General features: G+C 32.1%; 3 protein-coding genes across 3 annotated transcripts; all 3 read left to right on the top strand.

Annotated features, from left to right (window-relative positions):
• The first annotated feature begins 894 nt into the window (after nucleotides 1-894).
• Nucleotides 895-5322, top strand: LOC132718784 (uncharacterized). The gene is made up of 2 exons (XM_060702513.1): nucleotides 895-1108; nucleotides 3940-5322. The coding sequence occupies exon 2, from the start codon at nucleotides 4180-4182 to the stop codon at nucleotides 5074-5076; it is 897 nt and encodes a 298-aa protein (XP_060558496.1). The 5' UTR covers nucleotides 895-1108; nucleotides 3940-4179; the 3' UTR covers nucleotides 5077-5322.
• Nucleotides 5323-13361: 8039 nt separating this feature from the next.
• LOC132718783 (uncharacterized) lies at nucleotides 13362-14707 on the top strand. Its single transcript, XM_060702512.1, has one exon. It carries the CDS (start codon nucleotides 13600-13602, stop codon nucleotides 14491-14493), a length of 894 nt encoding a protein of 297 aa, XP_060558495.1. The 5' UTR covers nucleotides 13362-13599; the 3' UTR covers nucleotides 14494-14707.
• Nucleotides 14708-16714: 2007 nt separating this feature from the next.
• LOC132718782 (transmembrane protein 121B-like) lies at nucleotides 16715-18881 on the top strand. Its single transcript, XM_060702511.1, has one exon. The coding sequence runs from the start codon at nucleotides 17231-17233 to the stop codon at nucleotides 18131-18133; it is 903 nt and encodes a 300-aa protein (XP_060558494.1). The 5' UTR covers nucleotides 16715-17230; the 3' UTR covers nucleotides 18134-18881.
• Nucleotides 18882-19523: the final 642 nt, after the last annotated feature.

Genomic DNA, 19523 nt, shown 5'->3' with positions numbered 1-19523 from the left:
CGTTTTAACATTTATTGCAATGAATGTGAGGTCCTGTTTACATGTATATCATAAAATTAGGATTTGGCATCAACTGAAAATTCTAAAATGCACAAAATATGTATTATAGCATGTTTCAAACAAGGTGCCGTATCAATTGAAATAAGTATCTTCTCCAGTCACGGATTATCGAACTTGGTAGAAATGCTATTATCATAACGTTTTGATACAAGCATTCTAAGGATTTGTGAAACTTAAAAGTGCTAGATTTCACAATAGATGAAATATTGCAGACTATCTCAGCCTAAAGTCTAAACATAATTTTGCCCAGAATAAAAATTGATCAAAACTGCTACATTTTCGAGCTTCACTTCAAATCATGAACTATATTGTTCGAATGTTGTGAACGTTATTTCAGTTAAGGACATTTCATGCAAGTCTTGTAGAATTAATGTTGAAATAACAAAGATTGCCAATAGTGTGTCGATTTAAACAATAAATGATACAAATCGAGAAGGCTTTACGCCAAATCAAGATTTTCAGCTAAAATTTTGCATGCTCCAAAACCGCGGTTCGAAAGTTTGAATAAAATACGTCTTTTTGAGATGAAATCTATAGTACCAGGGAAAAAGAAAAGTTGGTGCTTTGCATTGCTTCAATTCGTAACTTAGGCAGCTGGCTTTGAAAATATGAATTTGTATCGGTTTGTTTATGTGTGCCGCCATTTAACTCGGTCACGTAGGATGTCTTCCCTGATTTGGTATGGTATAAATTATACGCACAATTACATTTTATGTCTAACAGCACAAAAGAAAGTGTGTCAGCCTCCATTATATCTTTATATAATATTACGTTGTTTCACAATTAAAATGTTTAAAAATGAAATTGTAGCATAATACCATGTTTTAGCGCACTAAGAAGGAAGTTAGGTGTTGATGTGTGTAAAGTTTTAGCTTTTTAGGTAAAAACGTGTGTATAAGTACGTATCAAACTAAAGTTTTATCAAATAGTTTTGGATATTTTACGCTTAAAACAAAATCGTCATGATTATAAACTTTAGATAAGTATGTAACAGCAAATGCAGGGAGAGCACATGTAGATTTATCATAAATCGAGCATTCTGGAACAGGTGAGGTCGATTTCGTTACAATATTTGTGTTTTTTTCCTTTTCTTTTAAACATAAAATGAAGAACGATTTGACTTACATGTCATTTAATTCTTACAAAAAATATTACTTTTCCTTAGGAATGATATAGATGTCATCTTTGAGGTGGATTGGTCTTCAAAGAGCATATTCTCCATGAGTATTTCAAACATGGATAAAAAATATAAATGTATTATTTATTTGGATATTTTTAGAAAATATTTCTTGAAGATAAAATGTTGATAGAGTTCTAACTGATCTGGTATGGACATTTATATGATGGGAAATAATATTTTGTTCTAGAACAATTAATTATCTGTCATATATAGGCCCGTATTCAGAATCGATACTAACACTCACACTCATTGAGTAAATCCCATAGAATTGCCTAACGGTTAAGACAGTCATCAACCTTTCAGTAAAGTGGTATTCAGAGTTGAGTGAACTCAGGAAAGTTGAGAATTTGTATGATTAGGAGGGGGCTATCTTTAGGTGTCCTAAATAAAATAATACTGAATACCACTTACTTTTGAGCATTGCTTTTGAATTAATTTACTTAATGAAAGTTAATTGTTGTAAAGGTAGAAAAGAGTAAACAAAGTAGTATTTTGACTTCCATGCAAAATGATTATATAAATAACACATGGGTTTGTGGGTAACAGTAAAAATATCATACCGAGGAAAATACTGTTACCCGAGGCGTAGCCAAGGGTAACAGTATTTCTACGAGGGATGATATTTTTACTGTTACCCACAAACCCATGTGTTATTTATTTTATTACCCCGAACAAATACTGTGATGATCTGAATTTGTCAACTAAATCTAACTGTAACAAAAATAAACCAAGAGAAGCAATAACTAAACTGTCCTTACATTGCAAGTTTTAAGTGTACTGTAGGCCTACTTGAGATAGAAACTGTTTTTCTTTTACTTTTTAGGCAGGTGATGATATCTACCAGTCATAAACATAAAATAAGCTGTGTTTTATTTACTATAGAAAACAAAACACTAACCCATTTATACGGTTATGATCTGGTTAAAATTGTTAAATAATCCTTTTTTGCATGCTTTATTCGTCTGCATGTTCCAGTTTGACACAAAATTATTCACATTTCAATTACTTCGGTTGAAAACGGATGTTATTTTTGACTATTCAACAAAAAGATATTTTATACGCGAAAAGAACTCTAGGGTGCAAAGAACTAAATTTTATGAGAGTAATAGTTACTTCGGCGATGCCCTATCGTCGAAAATAAGAATGAATCGAGAAAAAAATGGCGGCGATTTTATTTCATTTTATTTAGAAAATAGACCACGTGACCAGATTTTATACTGTCAAAATACTGTTACCTATGTATGTAACAGTACAAAATTCTTAGTCACGTGGTACACTTGCATTAACAGTAAGAATAACTCTCAGAGGCCTATGGGAAATTAACATTACGAAAACAGTGAGGGGTAATAAAATGCACTATTATTATACCCTTTGCAAAAAGCAAAAAAAAAGCAGAAGCTAGTTCGTCGGTGTGGCAAATGAGCATTTTTGGAACTGTTACAAGATACCAAGAATATAAAATTTTTGAGAAATAAAAATATTAGCATTTCATAGGCATAATGGGTTTTTAAAAAAGATATGTCATCAAATGATTAAGACAATCATATAAATATGTATTGAAAAAAAAACATTCATTGACATATACAATTGGAGTCTACTTTCAAGATAAAGTTAACGTTTTTGAAATGTAACATTTTGTTTTCAGTTCTTAAAGCCTGTCTGAAGCCTTTCACATCTTTCTTTAGCTTCCCTTTTTTCGTCCTGTCTTTCAGGTTTTCCAACATTTTTTTGGCCATTCTGGAATCTACTACATGAACATGGAAACTTTAAAATTCTTTATCAATTTCTCCCCATGGTTTTGTTTTATCGAACGCAGATTCAAATATTTTTTTAGTTTTCCTTTTTTATTAAGAGTTTTAATATATGATTATTTCACTATTTTTTTCCACTTGTGTTAAATACACTACACTTTTTACAAGCATTGTTACAAGTTTGCAATATATATTGAGTGTTGTTATGCAACAAAACTGATCGCGTCACGAGAGGTGAGTTTGAGTTAACAAAATGAATGCCAATTTTCACATTGTGAGTTACTTACCTTAGTCTACTCCAGCGAAGTTTAAGTCGAGATTGAGATTACGTATCGTTTCTGAATAGTGTAATAGATTACCAAATCAGATATCTTAATTTCCATTTTGGTGATACTACTACTATACGATCATTTTTTGATAAACTAAAGGATCACATTTCATGTTTAAAGTTAGGCAATTATTTTACTCTGCTAAACACATAACTATTTGGATTTATTTGGCACTTTTGCCAACAAAAAATTATCTCATTCTGTATCTTAATTACTATAAGCAAGTGTTTTGTTAATGGACACGTTTATGACGTCATACTTTAACGAACACTTGAACGTGTGAAGGTTTACGTCATAAGTAACAAGAAGCGCTCTGATTGCGGTAAGCTGTTGTCTTTATTTATCGGAAGTTTTCCGATCTTTTATTATTTAAGCATTTTATGACAGTTTAAAACATTTTAGATACATGTAAATATCGTGGGTTATACCGTTTTATACCGAGTTATAACCACTGATATCTTTTATTGCGTGTTTCAGCTCTGTATGAAACGACAAATAATTGGTAGAATGATGATTAGGAATTATCAGACCAATACCACTTCCTCATTACTAGCCACAGTTTTTATGAAACACTATTAGTCTAAGAATAATTTGTATTACCTATATATTTTTTTTTCAGATCACTTCAGATACTAATTATTACTTAAAACGCAGCAACTGATGTTCTTGTGTCAACTGGTAAAGGGTATTCCACATGTCATAACATAAACTTGTTTCTGTCGGATGATCCGATCTGTCACAGATTACAACGTTAAAGCTTCGACAGTTTTACCTGCTACTCAGTGTTGATATAAGTGATAATAAAATCTTCGGAGCGTTTGAGTGTCGTAAAGTGTTAATCTACACATAGTATTAAAGTATGGCGAATCAAGCCAAGCGATGTTTGCATCATTGGCCTACAAGAACGCTGTGTGTTTTTCTTCTGATTCTTCAGGCAGTTTGCATGAACTGGTATCTGATGAGCAACCTTTCCAACACGTGGGCAGCGATCTACAGCGCAGATGCTGTTGTCATAGCACTATTTGCTCTTTCTTTTATGATGGCCTCGAGAAACATGAATATAGAAAAACATTCTCAAAGTCTTACATTTTCTGATGTTAAACACTTACCGTTGACGTATATAGCTTGGTTTGTGTATACAGTTATTATGGATGTTAAGATCATTGTCATATTTAGTACATTTTCCACAGATTTGGACGAAGATTCTTTCTTCGGACCGAACACATTGAAAACAACTATAGCTCTGACAGGAATTGTGTTTATAACATATTTACCTACATTAAATGATATACAACATGGACACCGGAAAGACATCATTATAACCCTCACATCAACTGTTGTATTCGATATTCTCGATGGGGTCGACAATTTAGAAAATCTGTTCGAGAAAGACGTTCGTGACACATACCCGCCAGGTCTTGACGACGCCATTATTGCTGTTTGTTGCATCAACTTCCTGTTACCCACAGTTCCGTTGTTCACGCTCGCGAAAACAAAGTTCGGCATTAAGAAACTGCCGTTTAAATTGGAATTGTTACATAAATTTGCTATAGCTTACCTTATTAATTTACCACTGTTTATTACACGAATGATCACGTGGCATGGTCTTTCTCAAGGTATTTCCATTTTCCTCCTTAAGAATATAATGGCGATGGGTGTTGTGACTTTTGAAGTGGGTGAGAAGCTTATCTTCTCAAAGAAAAGCCATGAAAGAAAAGAATCAGGTGATTCACATGAAGCGGCCACTTCATTGTAGTGTATATGTAGAGCACATTCTCTAAATAAAGCAGAGATGCCACTTCGATGCGAAAGAGATTGCCGAAATTTTTGTTAGATCTTCGCAATTGAATTGTTAGTGTATAAGTATCTAATGTAGCTTTGTTTTAACATTATGAAACATCATACTCTAAGATCATGCATTATCTAAAAAATTATATTTTCACAGTTTTTAGTATCCTCATATGTTAACATATTACTGTAGCATACGCCTTTAAATAAATAGATAAATAAATTATTTATTTAATCATCTGTCAAACTGCTTTTAATTGTAGTGTAATGCAAATAGTCACGGTAACATATCTGTAGTTGTGCTCCTTATGTTAGGCAAATAACAGACGGATTGTATGAATTCATGTTCAGCCACAAGTATGTTAGGTAGGCCTGTATGCAGGTACACAGTGTATGTTTAGTATGACCAGACTTTTGATATTAGCATTCATATGTTAGAATTATATTAAATCCCATTAGATAACATCTGATTACATTTTGAAAACATTGGATTGTTCTCAAATCAAAGCAGGTAACATCGGCAAATAAAGCATAAAATATAATAGACAAGATAAACAAGGAAAGGCGGCGTTCAATGAACGCAACCTCCACATGACCCAGCAACAAGAACCAGCGCCAAGGAGCCAAGGACAGGGCGCAAGGCAGAGTACGGACAGGACAATCACTCAAATAATACCCAAAAAGAAAGACATCCGTTTATGGTTTAAATTATGTACTTGCTCTATATATTTTATATACAGTTCTAACAGTGTTTCCCCAAACATTACCTAAATAGATATATCGTAAATGTCTTAGTAAAAGCACACAGAAGTGTGAAAATCGTCTTTTACATCGATATCTTTCATTTTGAGGAAAATTGAGGCCATGATATGATAAGCTGTGGTGAAACAAGGTTTTGCTCCTCTGCATAAAACAGTTTTAGCCTGTTTGGCTAATTCTGGCTTCAGCACATAATACAATAGCTGTAACGTTTAACTAGAAGTGGCATATCGCATTGACAGTCCGATTTCTCATACGGTTCAATATGAAAGTAATCTATTTTATGCTTTTCAGCGGATTACTGATTTATCCGTGAAAATTATATTTGATAATTTCACAGTGAAAATTATCAAAATATAATTTCACACTTTTCAATGACGAAACTACTTTTTTAAGATATTCCCCATGTGGTACCTGAATTTTATTTTTGCTGACTATTCCGACAATGTCAGGCTGCTTAAAGAAAAGCAAAGCTGAAATTGATAAATATCTTACATATCAAAATTAATAAAAAGAAGAAAACTTACAGTATGTCACTTCTATTCATTCAAATTACCAATCACCAAATATCGTCTCTTTAATTTTTTGTTTCATTTTTACAGTCTGAAAAATACATTCCTTCAACATGCAAAACTGCTCTTGATAACATTTGGGAATATTTAAGTATACTACGAGCAATAACTGCCGTATGCTTTATGAAATCTTGAAGAGCAATGGCAGCTTTCACTCGAAGAATATGTAAACAACCCAGCGTTCGTAAGGCTTCCAAGTTTTCCAATTTCCTATCCACTTTTTTGAATGTTTACACATCTGTCAACACTTATTTATTGTCTGTTACAAACCTCAAATAAGTTTTCTTTCTTAAAAAGGTGTATGACTAACAAATCCAAATGATATCCCTCTGAATCAAAGACAATTATTTTCCTCCAGTGAAATACACAACTTTAAAAATGGCGGCCGTTTACATTTAACAAAGCCAGGTCTAATATAAATTCGCAGTCAGTAACAGAAATATGGATGGATGGTTGGACTTTTCTCCTACTAAAATTGTTTGTTTTTATTATTAAAACAAGCGATCAGACATATTTTTTTAATAAAATGAATACTATCACTACCTTTTAACATTGATTGTGGAACTTATTTTTCAGCCCATGACTTCTGGTATTTAATGAGAAATTCGACTTTTTAGAGGCTCTCAATGGGGAAAACAGATTTTAATATTAACGTAAATATTAAGGAAATTTCGTTTTAACCTGTTTTTAAGCATAAAATAAAAAGAAAATTTGTTTGTTTGTTGTGTAAGATGTAATTTTATTTCATCTCGTGAACTTTAAAAACAGTATTCTCACGAGTGGCGTAGCCACTCGTGAGAATACTGTTTTTAAAGCCCACGAGATGAAATAAAATTTCATCTTACACACAAACAAACAAATATCCTCTATATCATTTATACGATCAAACGAAATGAGTTCGTTGTGCTTTATGCCAGAAATACTAATGGCTGCTGTGACTGCTTACTTATTCAAGCGGATAGGAAGCGTGCATAACGGGGTCAATGCATACTGAACGTAGAATGTATTTACTATTATTCTCTTATGAAATATAAAGTATCCCTGGGGTCTCATTTCTATCATAGCGATCTCAATTCGCTGCTCTTTTTCACCCTATATGATGCGTGTCAATTAATATTGATATAATATAGCACTTAATTAATTAATTCTTGTAGGACATTCCGAGAATTATGTCAGAGTGGCATTTTTATGGCAACCATTTGTCGTTAAAGGCGTATATAGGGATACTGAAAAAGTACAATTACAAACATTCACGGCAATTCATATCCAACTTAGTTGGTCCAATTTGCCACTGTTATACATATATTTTTGTTTATTTAATCATACAAAATTGAATAAATTAAGAACGTGGCTGGTGTGCCTTCAATTTTAAATGCGTGTTTTTGGAGAACTTTCTTATTTACACTTATCAACTTTACTAAAACACAAAGTCTACTTTATTACAGCTTTTTTTCAATAAACTTATGAAAATGACTAGTATATGGCTTAAAGGTCTAACTACATTCCACTTTCCCCGCCCTAGACGTCACCCTCCTCTCCTACTGCACTTATCTGTAATATAAAGATACGTGTAATATAAAGATACGTGTAATATAGAGATACAGGGGACTACTTAGATGCAAAGTTGCTTTGAAATTACATTTCAGCTCAGTCAAAAGATAACAATTGATTAACAAAACGTTTAAACATTATACAACAAAGTAAGATAGTTGAATGAGCCTCATGGGTTTAATCTTTTATATAGTACATATTTCTACAGACACTAAGTGATTTTTTTCATTATAAAAGAACAAAACATTGTGAAATTAATCCGAGTTATATTTCAAATAATTAACATAAAACTTCAAAGCATTCATCAAACTTCTACATTTGAATTTATTATCATAATAAATTGTACGTTACGTTTGAAAAAGGTGTATCATGTTTGTACTAAGTTCTGTTATTGTGCTGAAATGACGCCCCACTAATGTGCTACAATTGAAACATCGATGATTTGCTTTGTCAATGATATATTAAAATATATATACATATATATACTTCTTGTAGAATTGATTCTGTAGTTAAGTAACATATAAAAGAAAGATGACATAAGTGTAACGCATATAAAGACAGGTGACGAAAATGTAACGCATATATAGAAAGGTGACAAAAGTGTAACGCATAGAAAGAAAGATGACAAATCTGTAACGCACATAAGGAAAGATGACACGATTGTAACGCATATAAAGAAAGATGACAAAAGTGTAACGCATATAAAGAAATATTACAAAAGTGTAACGCATATAAAGAAAGATGACAAAAGTGTAACGCATATAAAGAAAGATGACAAAAGTGTAATGCATATAAAGAAATATTACAAAAGTGTAATGCATATAAAAAGATGACAAAAGTATAATGCATTAGCGATACGAAGTATTGAACTATAAGCTCACTGGAAATCTACAGAAAACAACGGACGTATAAATTAACCATAAGCAAAGAAAATTAAGTTTTAATTTTATAAATTAAATGCATTGACCGAACAACTTTGGATTCACGGCTGAATAGAAACGGACATGTATGGTTTCAAAACGTCACTGAGATTATAATTTTGTAACTCTTAATTTTAGTAACCTTAGCCTATTAATCTATGTAACAGTATTATGTATGAATTTTTAAATAAATCAAATAAGGCTTTTCGGACTTTGATTACTGGTTGTATAAGAAATATGTAAAATTGTAAATGAAATAAGAAGGTCATTTTAATTTTTAAGTTTTAATCGATAAAAGCAGATGTATTCCAAATGGATATCTGTGTAGCTACACAATGTTTCCGGCACCACATCAACTTGTATTTGCAACTCTTAAATTTTAATGATAATGCGTATACATTTACACTTCCTTACTACTACAGATATAATAAGAGTTAAGTTTCAGTTATACGGAGTAAAATTGTATTTGATTACTCCACGTATTAATATGTTATATTATTATGTTATAAGAGCGAGTGAGGCTTAATTTATATTGAAGGTGAGTGTTTTTGTATATTTGTTTGTTTTGTGGAAGGATGTTTATCATATAATTAAGATTTGGCACCAGCTGAAAATGCTAAAATGCACAAAATATTTTTTAAAGCATGTTTCAAAAAGGGCCCGTAACAATTGAAACAATTATCTTCCTTCACGGATTATCGAACTTAGTAGAAATGCTATTATCATAACGTTTTGATACAATAATTTCAAGGATTTGTGAAGACATAAAAGTGCTAGATTTCACCTTAGATGAAATATTGCAGAATTTCTCAGCCTAAAGTCTAAATATGAAGGTGAATGTTGCCCAGAAAAAACTGCTACATTTTCGAGCTTCACTCCAAATCATGAACTATTTTGTTCGACTGTTGTGTACGTAATTTCTGTTTAGGACGTTTCACGTCTTGTAGAATTAATGTTGAAATAACAAAAATTGCCAATAGAGTGCCTATTTAAACAATAAATGATAAAAATCGAGAAGGCTTCACTCCAAATCAATATTTTCAGCTGAAATTTGGCATAGCTTCAAAACCGCGGTTCAAATGTTTTATCAAAAAGTTATATTGGATATTTGTCGCTTAAAACAAAATCGTCATGATGATATTCTTTAGATAAGTATAAAACAATTAATGCAGGGAGACTTAATTTCAAAGTTTTCGTTGCAATATTTGTCTATTTTTCCTTTCTTTTAAACATAAAACGACGAACGATTTGACTTATATCTCATTTAATTCTTATATAAAAAATATTACTTCTTCTTTAGAATGAGAAATATTTCATCTTTAAAGTGGATTGCTCTACCAAGAGCATGTTTTCCATGCGTTTTTCAAACTTGGATAAAACAACATAAATGTATTGTTAATTTGGCTATTTTTACAAAATATTTCGTGAAGATGAAATGTTGATAGAGTTCTAACTGATTCGGTATGGACATTTATATGACGGGAAGTGATATTTTGTTCTAGAACAATTTATTATCTGTCATATATAGGCCCGTATTCAGAAAAGTGGGTTTGCGACCAGCATGGATCCAGGCTGGTCTGGATCCATGCTGGTCGCAAACGCATTACGTTGGTTTTGTCGTGACGCGGCTCGAATTATAAAGTAGGTGTCGAGTGAACTCAGGAAAGTTGGAAATTTGTAAGATTAGGAAGGGGCTACCTTCAGGTGTCCTAAATAAAAAAATACTGAATTTCACTTACTTTTGAGCATTGATTTTGAATTAATTTACTTAATGAGAGTTAATTGTTGTAACAATTGCAAAAAGCAAAACAAAAGCAAAAGCTGGTTCGTCGGTGTGGCAAATGAGCATGTTTTGGAACTGTTGCAAGATACCAAGAATATAAAAAAAAATGAGAAATAAAAATATTAGCATTTCATAGGCATAATGGGTTTTTATAAAAGATATGTCATAAGATGATTAAGACAATCATATAAATATGTATTGAAAAAAAAATTCATTGACATAAACAATTGGAGGCTACTTTCAAAATAAAGTTAACGTTTTTGAAATATAACATTTTGTTTTCAGTTCTTAAAGCCTGTCTGAAGCCTTTCATTATTTCTTTCTTTTTCGTCCCGTCTTTCATGTTTTCCAACATTTTTTTGCCATTCTGGAATCTACTACATGAACTTGAAAACTATTAAATTCTTTATCAATTTTTCCCCATGGTATTGTTTTATCGAACGCAGATTCAAATATTTTTTTGTTTTCCTTTTTTATTAAGAGTTTTAATATATGATTATTTCACTATTTTTCCACTTGTGTTAAATACACTTTTTACAAGCATTGTTTGCAATATAAATTGAGTGTTGTTATGCAACAAAACTGATCGCGTCACGAGAGGTGAGTTTGAGTTAACAAAATGAATGCCACTTTTCACATTGTGAGTTACTTACCTTAGTCTACTCCAGCGATATGACCTTTTGTGAGTTTAAGTCGAGATTGAGATTAAGTATCGTTTCTGAATACGGGCCATAGTAATCAGGTACTTACCTCTATTTATTTCTGATATCTTAATTTCCATTTTGGTAATATACAGTACACTATACGATCACTTTTCATGTTTAAAGTTAGGCAATTATTTTATTCTGCTAAACATGTAACTATTTGGATTTATTTGGCACTTTTGCGAACGAAAATTTATTTCATTCTGTATCTAAATTACTATAAGCAAGTTTTTTGTTAATGGACACGTTCATGACGTCATACTTTAACGAACACTAAACGTGTGAAGGTTTTACAGAAAGCGCTCTGATCACCATTGCGGTTAAGCTGTTGTCTTTATTTATCGGAAGTTTTCCGATCTTTTATTATTTCCCATCCTTATTCATTTTTATGTAAACTATGAAAATGTCATGTCTAAAATACTTAATACAATTCATAAAAGTAAAATTTGTTTTTATTTTCATTTCTTTTACTAAGTTACAAAAATGGTGCCGAGAAACAAACCTAAACTCTCCGTCCCCCGTTTACATAGAGATGTCATATCGGATCATGTATCTCATAGTTACCATATACTTTTTTGTGGCTTTATCTTGATGATACCAGGGGATTAACTAGGCGTACTCCTGTACGCCCGTACGTACAAATCAATACTGTATTCCGAAAAATCACATGCGCTAAAAGTTCTAAAAAAGTGATCAAAACAGAGGGGGTAGTGTGGTCGGGGCAACATATATTCACCAACTATATTTTTTATCATTATATAAAGAATTATGAAATAAACAGTATTAATTAATATCTTTTAAAATGATCTATATTGCGATATCTTATAGATTCAGCGGAGGAAAAGTTACAAAAAGTTTCAGCACCGATTCTTGGTTAATATATTCCCGGAGCATTGGCGGAATATGTTTTGCGCTCCGTGCTTCTTATTCGGCGAGCAGGTCGTCTACCGAAAACAAGATCTAAAGAAACTGTTGCATCTGAAGTCATTGTTGAAGGTATTGAACACACATCGGAAGAAGAGAGTAATAATGTCATAAGTGACATCATCGACAATAAGAGCGTAGTAAATAAAAATAAACAAAAGCAGTCAATTTTCGTTGCTGATGGTAATGAGATTTTCAAACCTTCAGAACCATGTGTATTCAATGATTTGAATCAATGCGCAAATTCCGTAATTACATCCCTTTAAGGACTGACAAATGGTATTTAATTTTGCTATGTTCTACCATTATGCCTTAGAAATTTTATCCATTTTATTTCTCAAAAACTTTTTTACTTTTGATATCTTATTGGATCTACTACACCTTTCGAAAAAGAAAACTCATTTGCCTAATGTATAAACATTTTTTTGCTACATGTGTTCTGTTGGCAATTGGTAATTATAGTGAATTAGTTTTCTTTTGGGTTTTTTTTTGTTGTTGTTGTTGTTGTTTTTGTATGATAGTCAAAATACTACCTTGTTTATATTATGTTAGCTTTGCAACACAACACGGCACGTACATCCCTACTTTCTTCTGATGATTAACATCTAAAATGTTCTAAATCCATTATCGAAGCACTATTTAATAAATGTTTGACATTTCTAAAGTATTAAACAATATGGATTGCTGAGGCATAATGTGCCAACTAATAGACTATTTTCATTACTAATCTTTAAAGGCACAGTGAGCCTTAAAAATGAATACTATTTTTTCATCTGAAGAAAAAGGCAAACCTTTATTTTATTATACTTTATGATTGTTTCAAGCAATTAAGATGTATGATTTTATCGTGGATTATACCGTTCTATACCGGGTTATAACCACTGATGTCTGTTATTGCGTGTTTTCAGCTCTGCAAAAAAAAACTGGTAGAATGATGATTAGGAATTATCAGACCAATACCCTTCATTCATCACTAGCCACAGTTTTTATGAAACACTATTAAAATAACTCTTATTACCTATATTATTTTTTTCAGATAACCTCAAATACTAATTATTATTTAAAACGTAGCAACTGATGTTCTTGTGTCAACTGGTAAAAGGTATTTAACAAGTCATCTCATAAACTTGTTTCTGTCAAAGGATAATCCGACCTGTCACAGATTACAACGTTAAAGCTTCGACAGTTTTACCTGCTACTCAGTGTTGATATAAGTGAAAATAAAATCTTCGGAGCGTTTGAGTGTCGTAAAGTGTTAATCTACACATAATATTAAGTATGGCAAGTCAAGCGAAGCGATGTTTGCATCATTGGCCTACAAGAACGCTGTGTGTTTTCTTTCTGATTCTTCAGGCAGTTTGCATGAACTGGTATCTGATGAGCAATCTCTCCAACACGTGGGCAGCGATCTACAGCGCAGATGCTGTTGTCATAGCACTGTTTGCTATTTCTTTTATGATGGCCTCGAGAAACATGAATGTAGAAAAACATTCTCAAGGCCTTTCATTTTCTGATGTTAAACACTTACCGTTGACGTTTATAGCTTGGTTTGTGTATACAGTTATTATGGATGTTAAGATCTTTGTCATATTCAGTACATTTTCCACAGATTTGGACGAAGATTCTTTCTTCGGATCGAACACGTTAAAGACAACTATAGCTCTGACAGGAGGTGTGTTCATAACATTTTTACCTACATTAAATGATATACAACATGGACACCGGAAAGACATGATTATAACCCTCACATCGACTGTTGTCTTCGATATTCTCGATGGTGTCGACAATTTAGAAGACCTGTTCGAGAAAGACGTTCGTGACACATACCCGCCCGGTCTTGACGACGCCATTATTGTTGTTTGTTGCATCAACTTCCTGTTACCCACAGTTCCGTTGTTCACGCTCGCGAAAACAAAGTTTGGCATAAAGAAACTACCATTAAAATTGGAATTGTTACATAAATTTTCTATAGCTTACCTTATAAACTTACCTCTGTTTATTACACGAATGATCACGTGGCATGGTCTATCTCAAGGTATTTCTATTTTCCTCCTGAAGAATATAATGGCGATGGGAGTTGTGACTTTTGAAGTGTGTGAAAAGCTCATCTTCTCAAAGAAAAGCAAAGAAAGCAAAGGATCAAATAACTCGCAGGAAGGTACTTCACTGTAATGCAGTTGTCTGAAACTTCTCCAGTTACACAATACTAGCCTCAGTATCTTAGAAAATAATGCTTTTATTTTCCTTTTTGTATATGCATGCCACATAAGTTTGCATTCGAATTTTGTGTTCATTGTACTTCTTGTCTTGCAGATGTTTCATCATGGTGAATCTATATAACTAACCTGTGTAACCGAGTCGAAAGGCATGAATTTACATCGTCCTGTCTTAAAGTGACATTATGCCCATCCAAGGGTAACTAGTGAGTGAACAGGAGAATATAAAAATAAGTTTTCATTTTGCCATAATTCCTTTAAATTTAATAATTTACTTGCCATAGACAGTAAATAATGCACAGATCCAAATAAAATTTCTGTAAATATCTATTAGAATTTACCTATAACGCTCAGTTTATAAAAAGATGGGGACAGTCTTTATATTTTAGGCAGATTTATAATTTTATTCTGAACATTTTCCAATATAAACTGTTGGTCAAACACCATTTTAACAGTCAATCTTTTAAAATATAAAGTCAATTTAGCTCAACTTGACTATGAAAATATGAGCATAATGTCACTTTAATATGTTTAAGTGCCAGTTCTGATAATATCAAATAAACATCTGATTATAAAGATTGACAGAATGACAAAGAACGACGTTTTAAGTTCACCTACATATGAACCAGATTACATGTGAGTGCTCTGGGGTTGCTAACTTATTCACGCGGATAGAAAGCGATGAATACAGAATACGTGTAATAAATTAACTCGACGTATCTATAAAAAAATGAAATATAAAGCATCCATGGGTTTTATCCTTATCACGCCGATCTTTATTTGCTGCTCTTTTTCACTCTAAATGGTGCGTGTATGTAAAGCATTTATTTGATTATCCTTTTTAATAATTAATGCATTTATGAGGATAAAAATATTGTCGACTGTAATAAAAATCGAGAAATTTGTCACAGGGGCTTGATTTGATTTGTCATTATAATAGAAGAGAAGCTGAAAAGGATGATGCCAGTCAATGTTCGAGTTAACCAGTCAATGTTCGAGTTAACCAGTCAATGTTCGAGTTAACCAGTCAATGTTCCTGTAAACCAGTCAATGTTGTAATAAAAACTTTGGTTTTCTTACCAACTTTAAAAAGCTCCTGTTCAAATTCACGGGAATTGTATCGAATAAATTAACAATGAAAATGAATGCCGAATTTTGCGATGTAATCAACGTTTTAGATTTAATTTTGAAACAAATTTGCAGATTAGTCAGTCACGTGTTATACCAGTATGATACTTATAAGAACAAGATACATGATTGTATATAACTTCCAGATGTTTATCAACAACAAAAGTTGTTACCGAAATAACGAACTGCAAAGACACTCAAAAAGTTCACCATATAAATTAAGTTTTAGTTGTTCTTATTATAGCATTTTATTTTTCTTCGACTTATAGATGCGTCAGGTTGAATATATGTGTTTTCGACTTAGTGAGATAAAAGGTTGAAACACGATATATACGTTAAAGTTTTATTATTATCATCAGGTTATTATAGAAATGAATAAATCTTATAAAATATCTTTGCACGCTGTCACACTAAAGAGAAGGGACTTAAATCAGGCAAAGACTGGAGTATATACTTCCCCTGAGTTATCTCCCATAATTAAGTTCAGGCATCGATTTGTGTGATGTTATCATATGAGAATTATGTTTCTGTTTAAAGAATGATTAAACCACAAAAACGTTTTGATATATATAAACTATAAATAACACTATATACAGATAGTATTATATGTAATGAAAGTCAATCTTTAATGATGAATCAGTCTGAGACACCGCCCTGACTAACTTACGCTGTTTACAGTTTGAAACAGTCATTTACCGATTTTTAGAATTTTATTTTTAATTAAGTATAAACAAAACTGAAACCAAAATTTCTAAGTTACTCACAGTATATAGGTTAGACAGACTGTTCGATGATCTTTTCGTTATGTAGCAAAGGCAAACATGTGTTTTATCATATTATAGTAATGTATATTTGTATTTAGAACATGTAAACACATACAAATCTCCCATCACTATAGATGTACTAAATTAAAGTAAAGTAAAAAAATAATCATAAAAGACGTAAATATGGTGACTCAGGTGTAAAACCAATGAGTAACATTTTTTGAAATTGTAACAAGGGGCCAGAAATTAAAAGCTTTTGCAAAATAAAAATGATAACATTTTTTATGCTTAATGTACCTTTTAAACATGATATGCATAATCAATAGCGTTCCACACATCAGTTTATTTTTAAAGCGCTTTTTGTTCTGAAACTGAATGTGAATGTTTAAAGCGTTTGATCTTTGAGACAAAACCCCTGCCGTATATTTCAATCAATTATTTGCACTTACTGCATTTACAGCATTTTCAATAATTAACAACATCTAACAATGGTGTATGAAAAAGCCATGCTCTAATAAACAGACGACAAATTCCAAACACATAACGGCGACGGGTAATGAATAGTTGTAATTTGATGTTCTGTTATGATATTATATTCTTTTGTTGCTTTTCATTGATTGGGTTGGAATTGCTGTAGACTTCTTGTTTTACAGTGGCGGATCTATTAATGAAATTGACTGTGCTATTTGCTATGGACAGTGAAGTGTTTATAAGCAGAATTCAGATTTATTTTATGTAAGAAAGGAATTAAAACTGTTTACACATCTGTCGGATCATTTGGTAGAGACGTTCAGAAAAGAAATGCAGGTCAAAAGATGTTTGCATCATTGGCCTACACGAGTGTTTTGTATATCTATATTGATTTTACAATCTGCGTCCTTGAACTGGTACATGATGACTGGGTTATCATATGTCTGGGCGGCAATTTACGCGCTCGATGTTGCTGTAATTGTTGTCTTTGTAATAACATTTCTCATCTCTTCAAGAAATATACGCGTAGAGAAACATACTAAAGATTTGGACATTTCTCATTTACGATATTTGCCGTTTGTATACATGTCTTGGTTCGTGTATACTGTCGTACTCGGTGTCAAAGTTGTTGCTATATTCAGCACAGACGCAAAAGAACTTCATGAAACAGACTTCTTTGGACAAAATACTTTAAAAGCAAGTATAGCATTGGCGGCGGTTGTTTTCTTAACTTTTTTACCAACACTTAACGATGTTCAGCATGGACCAAGGAAAGATCTGATTGTTGCTCTTACATCTACTGTAACAGTTGATATTCTAGACGGAGTTGATAATCTTGAAATTCTATTCGATGTTGGGTTGATTGACACGTTCCCGCAAGGACTTGATTATGTTATTATTATTGAAAGCTGCATCACCTTCATGTTACCCATAGTTCCACTGTTCATTCTTGCACGATACAGATTCGGACTTAAAGCGCCATCTATGAAATATTTAGCCTTGTTTCGGTTTGCGATCGTATATTTGGTCAATTTTCCACTTTTAGTTTTAAGGTTATACATATGGCACGGTCTATCACGGGGTATATCCGTGTTTTTGTTAAAGAATATGATGGCGATGGGTGTTGTCACATTTGAATTGTTTGAAAAACTTCTGTGCCAGAGGAAAAAGCCGGGAAACAGGGAGACTAGTACAGCTGTTCCGGATGCTGACAATTTACAGGACATCATTTGAGTCCGGTCTTATGTGTACAATTCTAGATATTAAATATGAAACCATTTAAAATTGTCTGTATCGCAATTTTTTTTATAAAAAAAAGTTAACTGTATCATTGATTTTTGGACAGAATGTATACGTAATGTCACAGGAGCTTGAAATTCCATCAGTAATCGCTCTAAAGTCCGATTTTTAAAAAAAAAATCCATAAAGTACCTATATAAAACAACATTTTTTTATATACATGTATAGGTATGGATTTTTTAATCGGACTTTAAATAGAGCGATTATTGATAGAATTTCAAGCTCCTGTGGTAATGTTTCTTGCTTAATATGATAAATAAATAAATAAAATCATTTTGACTTTGCACAAATGTATTCAGGACAGCATTTATATTTTGTACACCGTTGACTGAGGGCTATTAAAGATCCTGTATGTTGTAATTGAGGTTGTATACCACACTTAAATGAAATTATATATATGTATGTATATAATTATGCTTATAAAACAATTTTCAAACATCGAAGAATATGTAAAATATGTACTGCAAATATTTGTACATATTATATGTAATCATTAAAATATATGCATTCATTTCTTATTGAAAAAATTGACTTAGACTTTATAGAAAATAATTTTTTTATTACCTCCCTTTATTTACATGAAATGTTAAATTCGGTAATATCTTTATAAATAATGCTTTTTGGAACTTACAAAATTGATAAATCTTAATTTGAGCATCATATTTATGATATAAAACCATAAAAAAATGTGTTACAGGATCTTTAAGATACGCGTGCTGATATCAATACCATGAGGGAAACCAAATTTACACGTAGATCTAGATCTAGATACTTTATGTAAGTGCGTCATCTGCAAGCAAGAACAGTCTTATGTTACCAGCATCGCGCATGAGCAAACTGTCCTTCAACTGAAGCCTAACCGTTACTTTCGAAAATGTAAGAAAATTTCCCTTGTGATTAATGTTCCACATGGACATGGGCAGCTATATCTTTAACTGTATCAACTTAATTATTGTTACCGATAGTTCCGTATTTTCATTGTATTTGTCAAGTCAATTTTCTACATTTTAATCCTGAAATACTTAAACCCCCGTAACTACCTAATGCCTTACTCCAAGTTCAAACAACGCACACACCTCACACTTATTTAGTAGCACAGGAGCAATGATAACTGATCCGAATGTAAAGGTCAAATATATTCACATACTTTATATGTATCACTGCATATGATCTGCAATATGATATTTTAAAAAATCCCCGAGAGGATAACTTCTGAAGTAGAGCATGTAGCCTAAACATTTAACAACTCTTAATAAGAGAGATAGTCGATTAAACTTTTAAATATGTTCCTGCAGTGAGGCGGTGCATTTATAAGTCAATATTT

This window comes from Ruditapes philippinarum, unplaced genomic scaffold (assembly GCF_026571515.1).
Source record: "Ruditapes philippinarum isolate M1 unplaced genomic scaffold, ASM2657151v2 ctg1236_1_1_1_1, whole genome shotgun sequence".
Taxonomy (NCBI): domain Eukaryota; kingdom Metazoa; phylum Mollusca; class Bivalvia; order Venerida; family Veneridae; genus Ruditapes; species Ruditapes philippinarum.
This window is presented reverse-complemented; position numbering and strand designations above follow the sequence as displayed.